This window comes from Procambarus clarkii, chromosome 19 (assembly GCF_040958095.1).
Source record: "Procambarus clarkii isolate CNS0578487 chromosome 19, FALCON_Pclarkii_2.0, whole genome shotgun sequence".
NCBI lineage: Eukaryota > Metazoa > Arthropoda > Malacostraca > Decapoda > Cambaridae > Procambarus > Procambarus clarkii.
In genome coordinates, this window is record NC_091168.1 from 22,440,143 (window position 1) to 22,455,066 (window position 14,924).

Consider the following 14,924-nt stretch of genomic DNA (forward strand, 5'->3'; position numbering starts at 1 on the left):
CTCAATTTTATTAAAGTTATGCAGATCAGTTGGGGGTTGTGAATTTGTAATAAAATATCTCCAAATTAAATAATGGCAATTATCATTTTGTATACAAATTCTGATTTTGTTCATTTTAAGACTCATTCATCTCATTTAATGACAAATACATTATTTTTAGAACAAATACAGCATAGAATCATCTTCACACTCAAAATGCATCTTTTGTGTTGCTTTCTTCATATAACTTTAGATTATAAAGCAAATCATGATTATTGCTTTTACTATTCTGTATGAATATTCTATGATTTTTGTAGGTTTACAGTATATTCACTGAATCATTGCTACTGGAAGATAACAAAAAAGTCTGGTACCAACTCACTTTGGCCATCAACATTCAGAGCTGGGTTATGTATAAATGCCATTCACCCTGGGCTACCAAACACATCAAATTTTATACTACAAAACTTGCTGAGAACTTTACCAAGAAATATATCCACTGTCCACCCTTACCTTTTATAGAAATGAACTTACCTTTTGTTGATTTTAAGAGTTGTTCTATATCAGCCTGGCCTGTAGCCTGTCTTCCCTGGTGATTACCTGGTCTGTGAGGCTGTTTGTTTTTGTAGCCCACAAATATCACATACCCATCATATCCAGGCTGATTCCATAACCCTAGCAGAAACTTGTCCAGTCCTCTTATGAAAGCTGCTACTGTTTTGTATAAAGTTCACGAAACTCTTTGGGTAGATTTTCAAACTCTCTCCTCTTGCCCCTTTTGTCTGGGATTGTTTTTTCAAGGCTTTGTTTTTAATGGCCCGCTCACTCCTTTGGTTGGGTTGGGGCACTTCATGCTCTTCCAGAAACAGGGCTTGCTCTTTTGGTCCTAGAGGTAGTTTCACTTACTGTTGTTTAATTTTTTCTGGCTAAAAATGAGATGGTTGATTTCTGGAAGGAACCTTTGGTGATTGATGTTGGTTAGGCTGGTGGGTACATCATTTTGCCAGATTCTTATTTACTTAATGTTATATTTTCCTAATCATAACATTAAATAATGTAATATAGTAACATTGATATACAGTATATTAATTATATTAAAACCTAAAAGGGGTACCACCTCTTGTGCAAGTGTAGGGCCTTGCAGAAGAAAATAAAAGTGTACTTAGAGAAGAGCTTGTGGATCCTCACTGAACACTGTGATATTGTCTTCTACCACCCCTATTCTTTTAGTGTGTACTCACCTAATTGTGCTTGCAGGGGTTGAGCTCTGGCTCTTTGGTCCCGCCTCTCAACTGACTCCATACACACTTGAAACTGTGTATGGAGTCAGCCTCCACCACATCACTTCCTAATGCATTCCATTTGTCAACCACTCTGACACTAAAAAAGTTTTCTAATATCTCTGTGGCTCATTTGGGCACTCAGTTTCCACCTGTGTCCCCTAGTGTGTGTGCCCCTTGTGTTAAATAGACTGTCTTTATCTACCCTATCAGTTCCCTTGAGAATCTTGAATGTGGTGATCATGTCCCCCCTAACTGTGTGTATGTGTGTACTCACCTAATTGTGCTTGCGGGGGTTGAGCTCTGGCTCTTTGGTCCCGCCTCTCAACTGTCAATCAACTGATGTACAGATTCCAGATGTGTGTGTGTTACTTATTGGACATATTATATTATATATTTATATACATATATTTTCAGCTCAAGGGGAATGTTTTCCCCTTGAGCACCTCCTTAGCATGGAGTTACTAGGCAGTCAAGAGTAGTTTCAGCTTCCCTCTCCAGCCTACTGTGGCAACAGGCAACAAAAGATGCTCATATTCTTCAGATTACTGTCTGGATTATCTGACTATCTGTAAGGAACTGCTGTGTGGATAGATCTGGGTATCCAGGCTTGGCCACAAAGGGGGGCAGAGGGATCTCTGCACCAGCATAGATGAACACAATTTATGTTGTTCAGATTGGTCTTCCCTGTTGAAAAAGGGGGAGCTCCATTAGGGACGAGGTACACCTGGTTCATACTTTTGCCCCCTCGCTTCTTTGATAAGTGGTATTCTATGGCTCCTGGGGTCCATCCTAATCATTTTAAATTCATATGGATGTTTTACTATATCCCTCCATCTCAGATTACCAGGTCAACAAGTCTGGCTCCACTAGTTTCTGTTTCCATCCCCCACCTGGGGAAGAGGCAGTTCTATCGATTCGAGGAAGTCTATCTCGATCAATAAAAGAAGGCACAGCCCACCAGCTTGCTAGATAAACTGAAGGTAACTCCCAACTGCCTTCTAAAGAAAGGGCAGTTGGACAAAGACAATGAAACCCACATTGCAGGCAACACAGCCACCACTCCTGGCATCAAAGCTAAAACATACATGCACCCCAGAACAGGTTAGATAAAAGCCCAACTACAGCCCAGATGTAGAAAATTGAAGCCAAGTGAACAATGGATCTGTGAACCTCCTCAGCTGAGGCTCCAGAAGCAATAAGCAGCTGCACAAGGAGCTGTCTTGCCTCATAACTGCAATCTAAAGGCCTGATCCCTCAGAAGGAACTGAAACAACCGACCAAACTGTAACCGATGGAAAGTGAGATGACAGAAACCTCCTGAAATATGTATCCAAGGACTCTACTCAGTTATGTAAATGGACACGCTAGGAGTAGCCGAGAAACCACGCTCAAATACTGATGGAGAAGAACACCCCCCCCCCCCCCCCGGCAGAGAAAATCGGTGCCCAGAAAGGGTTGAAGGGCACCCCAGGGACCTACCTTGGGCTCTCTCCAACCCAGTAACTCCTAAATAAAAACTTCAGGCCAGAGCCAAGGTTTAAGTCTGATCAGACAAAAAGGCATCTCCACACTAAAAGGATCCAAGAAACAGAAGGCTACAGAATCTCAGCAGAGAGCAATGGCTCAACTGTCCCTACTGCCAATGTGGAAGGGGAGATCTCGGGAGAAGTTCAAGCTACACCCACAGCTAATTTCAGTCCAGACTTTGAAACCCTCAGATGTTTCAGGGCTCGGAGCAATTGGGGGGGGGGGGGGTGAGGGTTATGAGAGGTCTCAAACCAAGCCAGACAGACGGTGGAAGGAAAAGAAGGGGTGAATCACAGAACCAATAGAATTCACCAGCTGCTCCACTTCAAATCCCCCAAAACCACAATGGACTCAGTCCAGGGCAACACTTGAACACTTAAGCTGCAAAAACACAAATGAACCCAAAGCAACTTCCACTTATTAAGCCTTGTCACTACAAAAATATAATAAAGATAAAAAAATGGAGGCTCTAGATAAAATAGAAACCCAGGAAACACAAATGTCACAGGCCTCAGGGAAGAGGGTAATACCCATTCAACAGGCAGCATAGTAAGGTCAGTACAATTGACTATTGGGCATGTAGCAAAACCGATCCAAGAGTGATGCAATAAAACACACTAAAGGATGGAGTGGGTCGAGAATGGGTGTGATACCTCGTCTCCAAACCCAATGTGCTCTGCGACATGAAAGTTTACTCATGCCAATGTAAAAGTCCCTCTGCATGCAGAAGTTTGTCTCATTAGAATAGTAGCTAAATAACTTGAGTCAATATACTAGTCCAATTCAGCCCATCCTTCTAAAATGAAAATACTTAGTAATTACGTGGTTGAAGGTACCAATATGATGTACTGGATCATCAGATAGTAAAATTTTGTATTAGTGAATTTGAACAAACTAGAAACTTTTATCACTTTATCAGCAACACAAATATAAGACCTCTCCTGGCAGTCCTAGGCCTAATGTAGTACATACAAGTGCTGTATTAGGCATAGGAATATTTAAGTATAGTTTTTAGCTTTATTTTTTGGGGGGGCTCTATAAAATGAATACTGTTAGTACAAAATTCTAATATCTACTGGTCCATCGTGTCATACTGGTACTTTCGACGAAATAGTTACTATAAGTACAATACCATCATTTCAGGAGGATGGGCTATCCAATTAAAAGTGGAAAATTTACTTTAGAAAAGAAAACATGTACTGTATTACTGTTATATACACACTTTTCTAACAATACCTGCATTTCTAAATCATAATACGCCTGATCCTACTACAAACTATTTTATTTAGTCAAATAATGACTAGCACACTGCAAAATGTTCTGGGTTCAAATCTTGGGAGAGAATAGGACACTAGACAAAATTCCTTCACTCCATTTGTATATTTCCCAAGTAAAATAATTGGGAACTAGGATCCAAATCAACTGGTGGATTGCGTCCGGGAAATAGTGCTTAGATTACGGTCTAAAATGAGTCAAGGTGTGTAATAACTGTTAGAAACAAAATTCAGAACCTCTGCAGTTTTAAGTAAAAACAAACAAAAATCTATTACCCTGCACCAATTTTAAAGTTATTCATCACAAAATACGGATCATTATTTATTTACAGTTGACATTTAAAACCACAGATTTTTTAAAAGTCTCAAAAGGTAAAAATGCACAAAATGAAAAGTTTACTGACGATGGATATAAAGTTGGAGACGAAAAATTAATAAATTTTAATACCGATAAACATCATATTTGGCAGTAAGAAAAATTAACCTATCCATTACTACAAACTAATTAAGTTTTACAAATACTTTAATTTTGTTCGCTTCAAAGCCTCTAATAATGCAGATATTAATTTCCTCTGCACAACTGAGAATGAGTTAACGTTTGTTACTTTGAGCTCACTCGTGGAGGAATCTGGAATTCACTGGTAAAGATAAAACAAAACAAAAAAAAAAATCCAGTAATCAAAATTTTTTATTTACAAGTGTAGAAAGTATTACAGAACAGTCAGTATTTACCTGTTATGTCAACTTCACACAGGCATGGAGGGGGTCTGATACGAGGAGGCATGTTGTAGTGCTACGAGTTCACAACTTGCAGAAATCACTTCATTAATGAAAATGATGCTCAAGCTAAACTGAAATGGCTAAAAAAAAAAAGGTGATTTCGCTGTTGTAACAAAATTTGTTTTTCAGATAGAAAAAAAAATCCTTAACATATGGTAATTGTCAAAGTATCAAAATAACCTATCATTTAAATACCCCAATTCAATATGAAGTGGGCACACCTAATGTACACAATCACAATATTTTGTATCCAACATGACATTAGTTTTCTTCATAATACCTTTCAAGTTTCCCCTAACAAACTTCTCAACGGCTTTTTAAAGTATTGAACACAATAATCATTTGAAGATGCAACCACTACTTTAATAGGGTTAGTTTTTTCTTTTTTTTTTTTTTGTTACCAGCCATGAAATGAATTTCTATATATAGCTAAGAATTTAGTCACTGAAATGAATGATGGGAGTTCCTAGTTTGGTGAAATTTGGACTTAGAATTTATATCAACAAAATTTATTTACATTAGATTGAATATATACAAAATATCTGACTTCTATAATTAAGTTGCCATTCTTTAGTGTCATAAAAGCAGTCATGACATCAATGGATGCAGTAAATTCCATTCATATTTTTGTCTTCAAAGTACAGTACTGTACAAAAAAAATTATATATTTATTTATTTTGGATATATTTAAACAACTCCTGGCCTCTTGCACAACAAGCTCCCATAACATTGGGTATGGGAAATGTGTTAGTGAATGCCACAATATTGTTAGGATGTATAAAATCGAAGCTCCCCACAACTCTCTATGACAAAAATGGGACTCGCAAATTATTCAGCTTGTACGGTAGGTTTAGAAACTTAGGAACAGTCCACTCTGAAGATTCCTCAACACCTGACACTCCTGTACTGCTTGGGTAACTATCTGGCCATATTAAGATTTTCATATTAGAAAGCTGTATTGCATGCTACTAGAGTATACCAGTACAGTACACTATTTTGATACCATAATCTTGATTAACTCTGAACAGTGCAAGTTTCTAAGATATGATACATGTGAGAGAGAAGAGCCAATTATTTGACATTATAATGACAGTGCAATTAACGACTGAAAAACTCTTATTAATTGGCTGACTTTGAAAAAGGTCAAAGACATACTTTGTCTTACAGATATTCCCAAATATATCACAGCATGAAATTCCAATATTATAAAATGTCCTACTTTACAGCATTATCCAAGAAATTATGGAAGTGCCCCTCAAATTATAGAAGAGACCAAATTATTAGAGTAGAGCAATGTATGAGCAGACACATGGCTGTGGCTACACGTGCAAGGATGGTTGTGGCTACACGCACCAATTATTGTGGCTACATGTGCAAGGATGGTTGTGGCTACACCCCCACATGGTTGTGGCTCCTCCCACGTGGTTACATGCACATGGCTGTACTTGCACATGATAGTACCTACTCACAAGCGCACACACGTGCATTTGAATATTTTGTATATTAAAATTGGGACTGATCAAATACTTTAATATATCAATGAGCAAAATAATCTTCAGACCAAAATGCATATCATGTTACATATATTCAACAATAATAAAATTACTTATGTTGATTTAAAAAGTCTTGATCTCTAATTCATACAAAGCACTTTTTAAAATTGCATACCAAGTAAAGTGTAGTACAAATCTACTAATTACTTGACAACAGAATATATAATAATAATAAAAAAAAATATATTGGAGACTGGTAAAAATGTAATTATGATTTAAGTGATGCAGAGGTATTCACAAACTCTTTGATTTCAGTATTGCCATGCTATTATGGTTCATAGTAAAGAGTTAAACATTTGCCTTTTAGCAACGCAAGAAATTCATATACTGTACAATGGTTAACTCTAACACAACAAAAATCCTCAAACCTGAATAAGTGATGAACATCTCTAGCTACAATAGAGCTAGGCTGTACAAAATGCCCTCAGGTGTCAATTGATATTCACCATGGAAATAAGCAGGAAAGAATTAAAAACTGCAAGCTAATTTCCAGTCTAAAGTTTATACACACTATATTTACTGCAGTTAGTGACCACGTGTTATTTAATAAGCTCCGGTCAAACATAGGGAATTTAACTTCAAGATTTTTTTCATATGGTTGCAATCTGAGGAATTTAAGTTTCTAGAAGGCAATGTGATGAAGACATCCTTTCTTGCCCAAAGATAAAAATAATGCTGATTTTCTAGCTACAGGCTCACAAATATACAATGGCTTCTCTTCAAAATAAAGACAAGCAAACTGACTGTACCCTGTCACTTTCTATTATTTTCTTTTAATGGACTTCAGCAACATATAAGAAATTTGAAAAGATGTTTCAGGTTTGTATTCAGTTAAGACCAACTGCTATTGCTTGCAACAGGCCCATACATATTCTCAACTGCATTTTTGTTTCCTTGAGTAAATGCTATTTGGTTGAGAATTATGTAACTACTGTATTTGCATAATACTTTTAAATGTTTTTAGATTTTGCTGTTTTCTGTGTATGAAAACACCACCAATGATAATTTTCATTATTTCGGCATTTTTAAACCACTTGCATTAACGACTGGTACGTCTCTCGATGATCCAAGCAATTAAAAAATACCACATTTTTGCAACATACTGTATTTAATTTACTAAATGATGGTAACACAGATTTTTAGAATCTTGTCTTTAGAATTCACTTCTTACATTAAAATCCCACACACTGGTCTTGTAAAAAGAAATTAAAGTTCTTGAGCTGTTATGAGTTCTAGCAGCACATCTACCCATCCCCTAGACTTGAGTCGGTTGCCCTGTGACAATTGGTCTTGCATATTCAACAAAATCGTCAATTAGCACAGGCCACGCTCCCTCCTCATCATAGTTAGACATATCTTCATTAATCATCAAGGCAAAGTCCAGGAGAAGGTTCCAAGTATCCTTTGGTATGGACCGTTTATGGTGTTCCTGGCAGAGAAAAACAAACATGTGGTTTATGTGTAATCTCTTTCACACCTTTAATTGGTAAATATAATGGACCTAACGTGAAGAGAAACATTAAGTTTTAGCCTAACAATGCAGAAGCTTATAAAATGTTATAAAATAAGATAGAACTTTTAATGGCTTCACTCAAGTGTGAGAAAAAAAAAAGTTAATGTAAGGCTAAATCAAGAAACACAAATTTGTCAAGGCTGCAAGTTAAATTTCATAAAAAATAATCAACAGTATTTATTTAAACTGTCAGAAAGCAATGAAAAAATAGAGATTTTAAGCAAGCTGCCTGCTAAATCTGAATCAAGTAGCCATCATTTCATTCATATACAGTACTGTCCTGTAAAAAAAAAAAAAAAAATATATATATACCCCATATGCCAGCAGGTACCCAATTCATTTTGATCCTCCACATGTCTCCATATAACTCTTGTGATATGAAGATATACTCGAATGAGGAAGAGGTCCTTCCTGGTATCATCTTCATTTCTAACAGTCACTATGACAGTACAGTACCGTACTGCATTTGATTTAAACACTCCAATTATCCCCATTTTATAAACTCTTCCTGAATCAGGACCGCATCCTTCCTACAAGTCCACCTTCACTTCTGATGGCAGAACATATCCACAAGTTTTAATTTTACCATACTTCAGTTTATTTTATGTAATCGCTCTCTCATTTTATTCAACCAAAGATTCAAACTTTGCTATCGTTAGCCCTTTAGCTGCAAAACTAGATTATACACCAGTCATAAAAATGTTTAACTAGATTATACACCAGTCATAAAAATGTTTACAGTTTAAAGGTAATGTTTTCTTACATTTTAATTCAATGAGTTACTTTATGACCTGAAGAGTTTGATTTCTCTTCTGCTCAAGTCTAGTTCCGTTTGTAACCCATCCTCAAAATAAAAGGATCAGATTAATTCTGTACAGGTGTCATTCCCTCTATTTTAAGAAACAATTATTTTACATAGCTGATAATGGCCGAGCTTTACTCAAAAAGAAGTTTCCTCACCGTCAACATTCAAAGTTTACTACCCAAAATAAGACACTTCTCTGAAATTCATTACTCCATCAGTATATTTTTATTCATTGGTATACAGAGCAGTAAAGCGAGAATACTGGTGAAAATGTTCAAGGAAAATGGGATAGCCAAGTCGAGCAGCCTGAGGCCAATAGAAGAACAACAGGTATGGGACTCCACAGGAGTAATATAGGCATAATGAGGGGATATGTTATGAACGTGTGCAAAGAGTGATTCCTGCAAACATGCCATTCTTGTAGTAAACATGTGTGCATGGCTCAAGAGGAGCAGTGATGTGTAGTCCAAGCGAGAATGAGGACTTTTGAGGGAACGAAGGCAATATTAATGACTATGGTCTGGTAATGACACAAAGGTCAGTGATTGAGACTTCCTTTTCTTTAGGGAAGGAAAATGAAGAGAAATCTGGCTTATGCTTCTGGTTGTAAGATGGCATGTAGGGGGGGGGGAGGGGGTGTGATGGCCAGTGGTTTCAATGTTGTTTGTGATGTCAGTAAGTCTCAGATGGAGATAAATGTCAAGGTGTAGCAAGGAGAGGGGTGCTGGACATTTGTTGTGAGGGCAGGAGGAGGGGCTGAGAGGAACACTCCTGACAGCAGACTGCAGGGGGGTAGAGAATGACGTGCTTTAGTTGAGATCTCCAATACAATATTTCCCAAGCAGGGGACTGCAAGGAGATTGGGTTGAGGGCTTCTGATTAACAGCACAAGCATACATGGTGTTGTAAAGAGGCCCAGATGCCATAACTGACACCTTGTCTCGGTGAAGTCTAGTACAATACTTCACACTACTATAAGTATGTAGTATAAGACACTTCCCATGACAATATTGTCATAGTGTCCAGGTGCTTAAGATGCTGAACGGACTACTTCACTTTAAAGTGAGCACAGCTACCGAGATCAGAATGGAGTGACTGTCAAAAAAGGCATTTTATCATTAATAGGGTGCCAAGACACTCACCAAGTCGTATACTATAAGTGTTAAAGAAAAATCATTCTTAACCATGGGAAAATCTCACTGAATATAATTGTATAATACTGTACTGCTTAAATTCAACAGGAGAGGTAAAAGTTCAGGGAACATTAACGGTACAAATTAGTGATGAAAGATGGTGGGAAAATATCGAAGACTTGAGAGAAGATTCAGCAGCTTGATGAGTGGTAGTGTAGTGTATTGTCAAGACAAGAATGGGAGAATGGGGTCTCCATATTAACTTCACTTATTCACGACTCACCTGGAGAAACTGACACCATAAACTGAGTAAGCGGAATCTTCCTTGAAGAACAATATTCCAGTAAGCTAGCGCCATATCCAAATCTAGGCCCTTCTGTCCAGGATTCCGTGCATAATTAAATGTGAACTGGTAGAAATCCTTGAACTTTGCCGTATCTCTCAACTCATGTTCCAACGTTGGAAGCTTAGCTTTGAGTTTATCTATACTGTCACACCTAGAGCAGAAAGGATTAAAGAATTAGTAGACCAATGAAAAAGGTAGATGAATAAATCAACAATTATGTAATCCTAATAAAACAGAAGAAACTAGGTTATATACGACCAATTGGACAATCTTCCAAAGAAATATCACAATAGCAATTTACCATCAAAAGCAAAATTAAACGTTTTAAAAGTTTTCCATTAATAGTAATATAAATTGTCTTTTCAAAGTACTACAGGAAGACCATCCACATTTGTTCATCTTACCCAAACCATCTCAGTATGTTCTTTTCAATCATGCAACTTATTAATTTTTACAATCCATATATTTTCATTATACTGTACTGTATATCTAATCCTTACACCATTCTTCAATAATAGCACAAGCCTCTCATTTTATTGTTTATGCTTATATCCAATCATTTCACATCAGTACATAATGGCAGGCACAACCAATCATGCATGCAACTTTCTGATCTTATACAAGTCAGGAGTACTGGATAGTGCCTATAGTATCTGGATATAAAAACAAAATGCTTTGGCATCTGAAATAAAACACAATATCTGAATTAAATACCACAGCTCACTGAGTACTGTGAAGTTGGCCATCACTTTGCTACTTTCCTGTGAATTAGGTGCCACTTTGATATGAAATGTTATGGATACCAAATAATGGGAATAAAGAAAAAACACTGTTGCCGCAAAAACATAAGCATACCATACAAATGATAGAACACTTACAACAAAGCAGACCCTGAGATTGGCAGAAAAGGATGAACCAGCACTGTGTCACCTGGTCAATTTACTGAAAGAGGCAGAGCTCTTTCCATACTGACTAAAGGAGACCAACTCAAGGCAACTGAATGCCTTGCAAATAAAATGGAAGAATACAACTTGAACGATGCACACTGTGGAAAAGGGATGGAAGTGAAAAACTGTCTTCAAGAATGTGGGACACAGCCACATGGTGTGTGGGTGTGTCCCACAACAACCACATGGAGCACCAAAACCCAGAGAAGCCAAGCCATACAAACAGCCCAGCCCCAAAGTGGGTAAGACCAAAGCGATCCCCCTCATGGCACTGTGAAAGAACTGCTAGGAGCCATCAGAAAAGAACTGGAGAGCAGAGCCTGGAGAAAGAGGATGCATCTTCCCCCACCTAAAGGGCCTGCCACAAAGAAACAAACCATATCCCTGGCAGTGACCCTGAAGGTGTGAACTTGACTAATAACCTAATGGGGACAAGATTAGCAAAGGGCTCAAAACCTCAACCCAGAGTTGAGGTGTCTGGGAACAACCCGTGGGATGAGAGAGGAGGACGTAAAAGAAATAACCATCCCAGAAAGAGTCCCTGCAATTCCAGGTGAATGAGAGTGAAAACAGGCAAGCAAAGGTTGGTAAGGGAGGTGTGGATACTTGGAAAATGGATGGAATGCCCCACAGGGCTGCCCTACCCTGCAGGAGAACCAGAAAGAACCAGGACCTCCAAATGAAGGAGTTCATGCAACCATGTCAAGACCAAACAAGATGTAAAGCCATGGAGAGCAGAAAGAAGGACATCAGAACCCCTGAAGTCAAAGAGAAGGGAGAGGGGACAAAAGCCACCAGAAAGCCAGGAAAATCCCCAAGAAAATCCACAAAACAGAGACCAGGAAGGCCAAAATGTGCCAATGGCTTCCACTGCACCCTTAAAGGGGGGGTGATCCCATCCCCCCCCCCAAAAAAAAATACCAGAAGGAAATACCTACAGAAAGGAGGCCCCAGAACAAAAGCTCAATCATACTACTGTTATAGTAAACTAGACACAGTTGCTCACTCCCAATCTGTCCTGCTTTGCTTGTGAGAACTGATTCAGGTCTATGAATAGTGTGATCCCAATAACAGACTTAAAAAAAAATGGGTAGGAGCAGATTCTCACACTCCCAAAGTAGTTAACAACATTATAGTAGGAAGGCACCAGGTTTTGGCTCTGGTCTCCGGTAGGTAAACAAAATTCCTAAGACTGACCTGACTACGTACAGGAAACTATTTCAGTGATGTAGCTTCAGGGAGCCACCAAAGGACTCCCCCACAGAAACACCCACTTATCATGTACTAACCAAAGCACTTTGCTAAATATCTTGCTTGTACATGTTTTGAATTTCAATGTAACATGATGTTCACTGGTACACAACACAAAATAGATACAGTTCTTCCACTTGTACACCAAACTTTCTACATAGATATCAAACAATATCAGTAAAAATTATAACTCTGAGCCTAGGACTATTTGAAAATTCTATCAAAAGATGACATTATTTAACAAACTTTCATTTTGACATTCTAGAGTACAGGACTGTAGATTACTACTTACGTTTGTGACCACAGAGTAAACAAAATTGTCACAATGATTCCATATTAAAACAAACTCAGACTCCAAGCCATGCTTATGACTGTGATCAAAATAATAACTTTATTTACAAATAATTTTGTACTAACCCTAATTCAGTAAATCCATTCATAAACTCATCTCGCGTAAATTCACATTGTGTTGCTGCCCGTAACTTCCACGCCATGATGAGCACAAGACGCGAGTCTGGAGATAAGTCAAGGTCATCGAGCAGCCGCATGACCCCATCAACAAGAATTTTATTTGGTTCGCTTGCATCTGTGAACATATTAGAACATGAATAATAAATCAACACAGTATGTATCATGCAGAATTATCTTATACACTTGAGACCCCAGGGCATCTTAACTCTCTTAGAACAAGTGTTGGATATGATTTTCTTAATTGTGTGTAACATTTTCCTAAGTACGTAACAGGAGAATGGTAGCAATTTTATGATTTGGTATTACGATGCGCTAATACTGCTATGTTATTTGGCATTATGAGAGGCAGATCAGTTGGTATGCCTCCTGTATTCACCAAGTTGAGCTCTGCTCTTTCGACCCGCCTCTCAACTGTCAATCAACTGTTACTACTATTTTTTTTTTCTTCCCCACACCACACAACCCCAGGAAGCAGCCCGTGACAGCTGACTAACTTCCAGGTACCTATTTGCTGCTAGGTAACAGGGGCATCAGGGTGAAAAACTCTGCCCATTGTTTCTTGCCAGCGCCCGGAATCAAACCCAGGACCACAGGATCACACGTCCAGTTTGCTGTCCATTCAGCCACCGGCCCCTGTCCTGTAATGTTGGTTCATTGCCTTACTTCCTTTAAGTGGTTATGTCTACTGGCCTGATCTGTGAATCCCAAACAACAAAGACTTACATATTATATACTGTATAATGTTTATTTTTTTGTTTAACTCCCCTTGACATTTTACCTTTCAAGAAGATTGCTATATCTAGAGTACTTATACGCCAATACAAAGAATGCCTTGGAGGTCTTCAAGAAAGATATGACAGGCCTCTTCAAGGTCTTCCTAATACCATTGTTCTTGGAAACACTTAAATTAAAAGATTTCCAAAGGCTAACCTGTTCTCTAGCTTGCTGGTGTGGAGACATATTGCCTCAGAATCCTAAGCCACTCACAGTATCCACCTCGGCTTTCACAGCACCACACAGGGCACTCATCTCCATGATGGGGCAATCTAAAACCGATTTGTCTAGATAGCTTTAACCAAGACATTCGCTAGAGACTTCACCAGAAGAAGCCAGACATGGAGTAACTCATCAAGACATTTCAATCATCACTCCTATGTGCAGTTTATTAAAAACTACTCAAGAACCAATCATGATGAAGGTTCAACTAGCTGCCTCTTCTCCATCGTGTATACGGTAATTATGTCCTCCATATTAGCCGTTTGCATTTTTTCCAACCTATGAGTTTTTAAGACAATCTGCCCAATGTGTTTATAAAATTCCACAACCAAAAATCAGAGACAAATTGAAAGAAAAATTAATTAAAGAGTTTGTAAACATAATTTAGAAGTGCCTTTCTAGTCATAGAGCAAAACCTAGTAATAATTAAGCTTTCTTTGAAACACTGGAAATCATGAGGAAAAATGTATTTTAATACTAGGTGATAAAATGGTTCAGTAAAGTTTATGAAGAGGGGACGTTGTATCTACCTTTATATCTGTTATATAGGTGATCTAGTTTTTTCTTGTCGACTGACGGCCGCTGTTCTCTGTAATATAAGTCAGGATTTTGAAAGAAGTTGTCTGAAGCCAGCTCGAGTTTCCAGTCATTCTGAGCAAGGCAGTAGATTGCTGTTTTCTCGCCTGCCTGGGTGAAGGAAATAAATTGCTTCACTTTTTCTTTCTGGGCTGATTTTAGCTTGTGCTGCAAAAGACAATCAAAAGGGACATTAGGGTGGCGAGGCTCGGGTCCGGTATCGGGGGAAGAATATGGGTAGGAGGCGTATAATGAGGGTACATTGTGACAATATATTTCCCTGACTCACCATTGCTACAGCTGATCAGATTGGAAACTAAACAAAGATAGAGCGCATGCGCGGCCCCCGCGGTCCCACACGCCCGCAAAAACTCAACACAACTCCCATTAACCTTCTCCTCGTGAAATATCAACTATAATAATACCTCTCTTGTCCTTATTCAACGCCCGGATTCATGCCTTGCGTTAAGATATATTAGTACGCCTATAT

The 14,924-nt window shown here is 38.3% G+C and overlaps 1 protein-coding gene across 1 annotated transcript; it reads right to left on the reverse strand.

Moving 5' to 3' along the window:
- Positions 1–4,733: 4,733 nt before the first annotated feature.
- On the reverse strand, positions 4,734–14,859 carry SCCRO (defective in cullin neddylation 1 domain containing SCCRO). The gene is made up of 5 exons (XM_045741315.2): positions 14,724–14,859; positions 14,389–14,602; positions 12,809–12,977; positions 10,131–10,344; positions 4,734–7,825 (listed from the first exon to the last, which is right to left on the reverse strand). The coding sequence occupies exons 1-5, from the start codon at positions 14,724–14,726 to the stop codon at positions 7,652–7,654; spliced, it is 774 nt and encodes a 257-aa protein (XP_045597271.1). The 5' UTR covers positions 14,727–14,859; the 3' UTR covers positions 4,734–7,651.
- Positions 14,860–14,924: the final 65 nt, after the last annotated feature.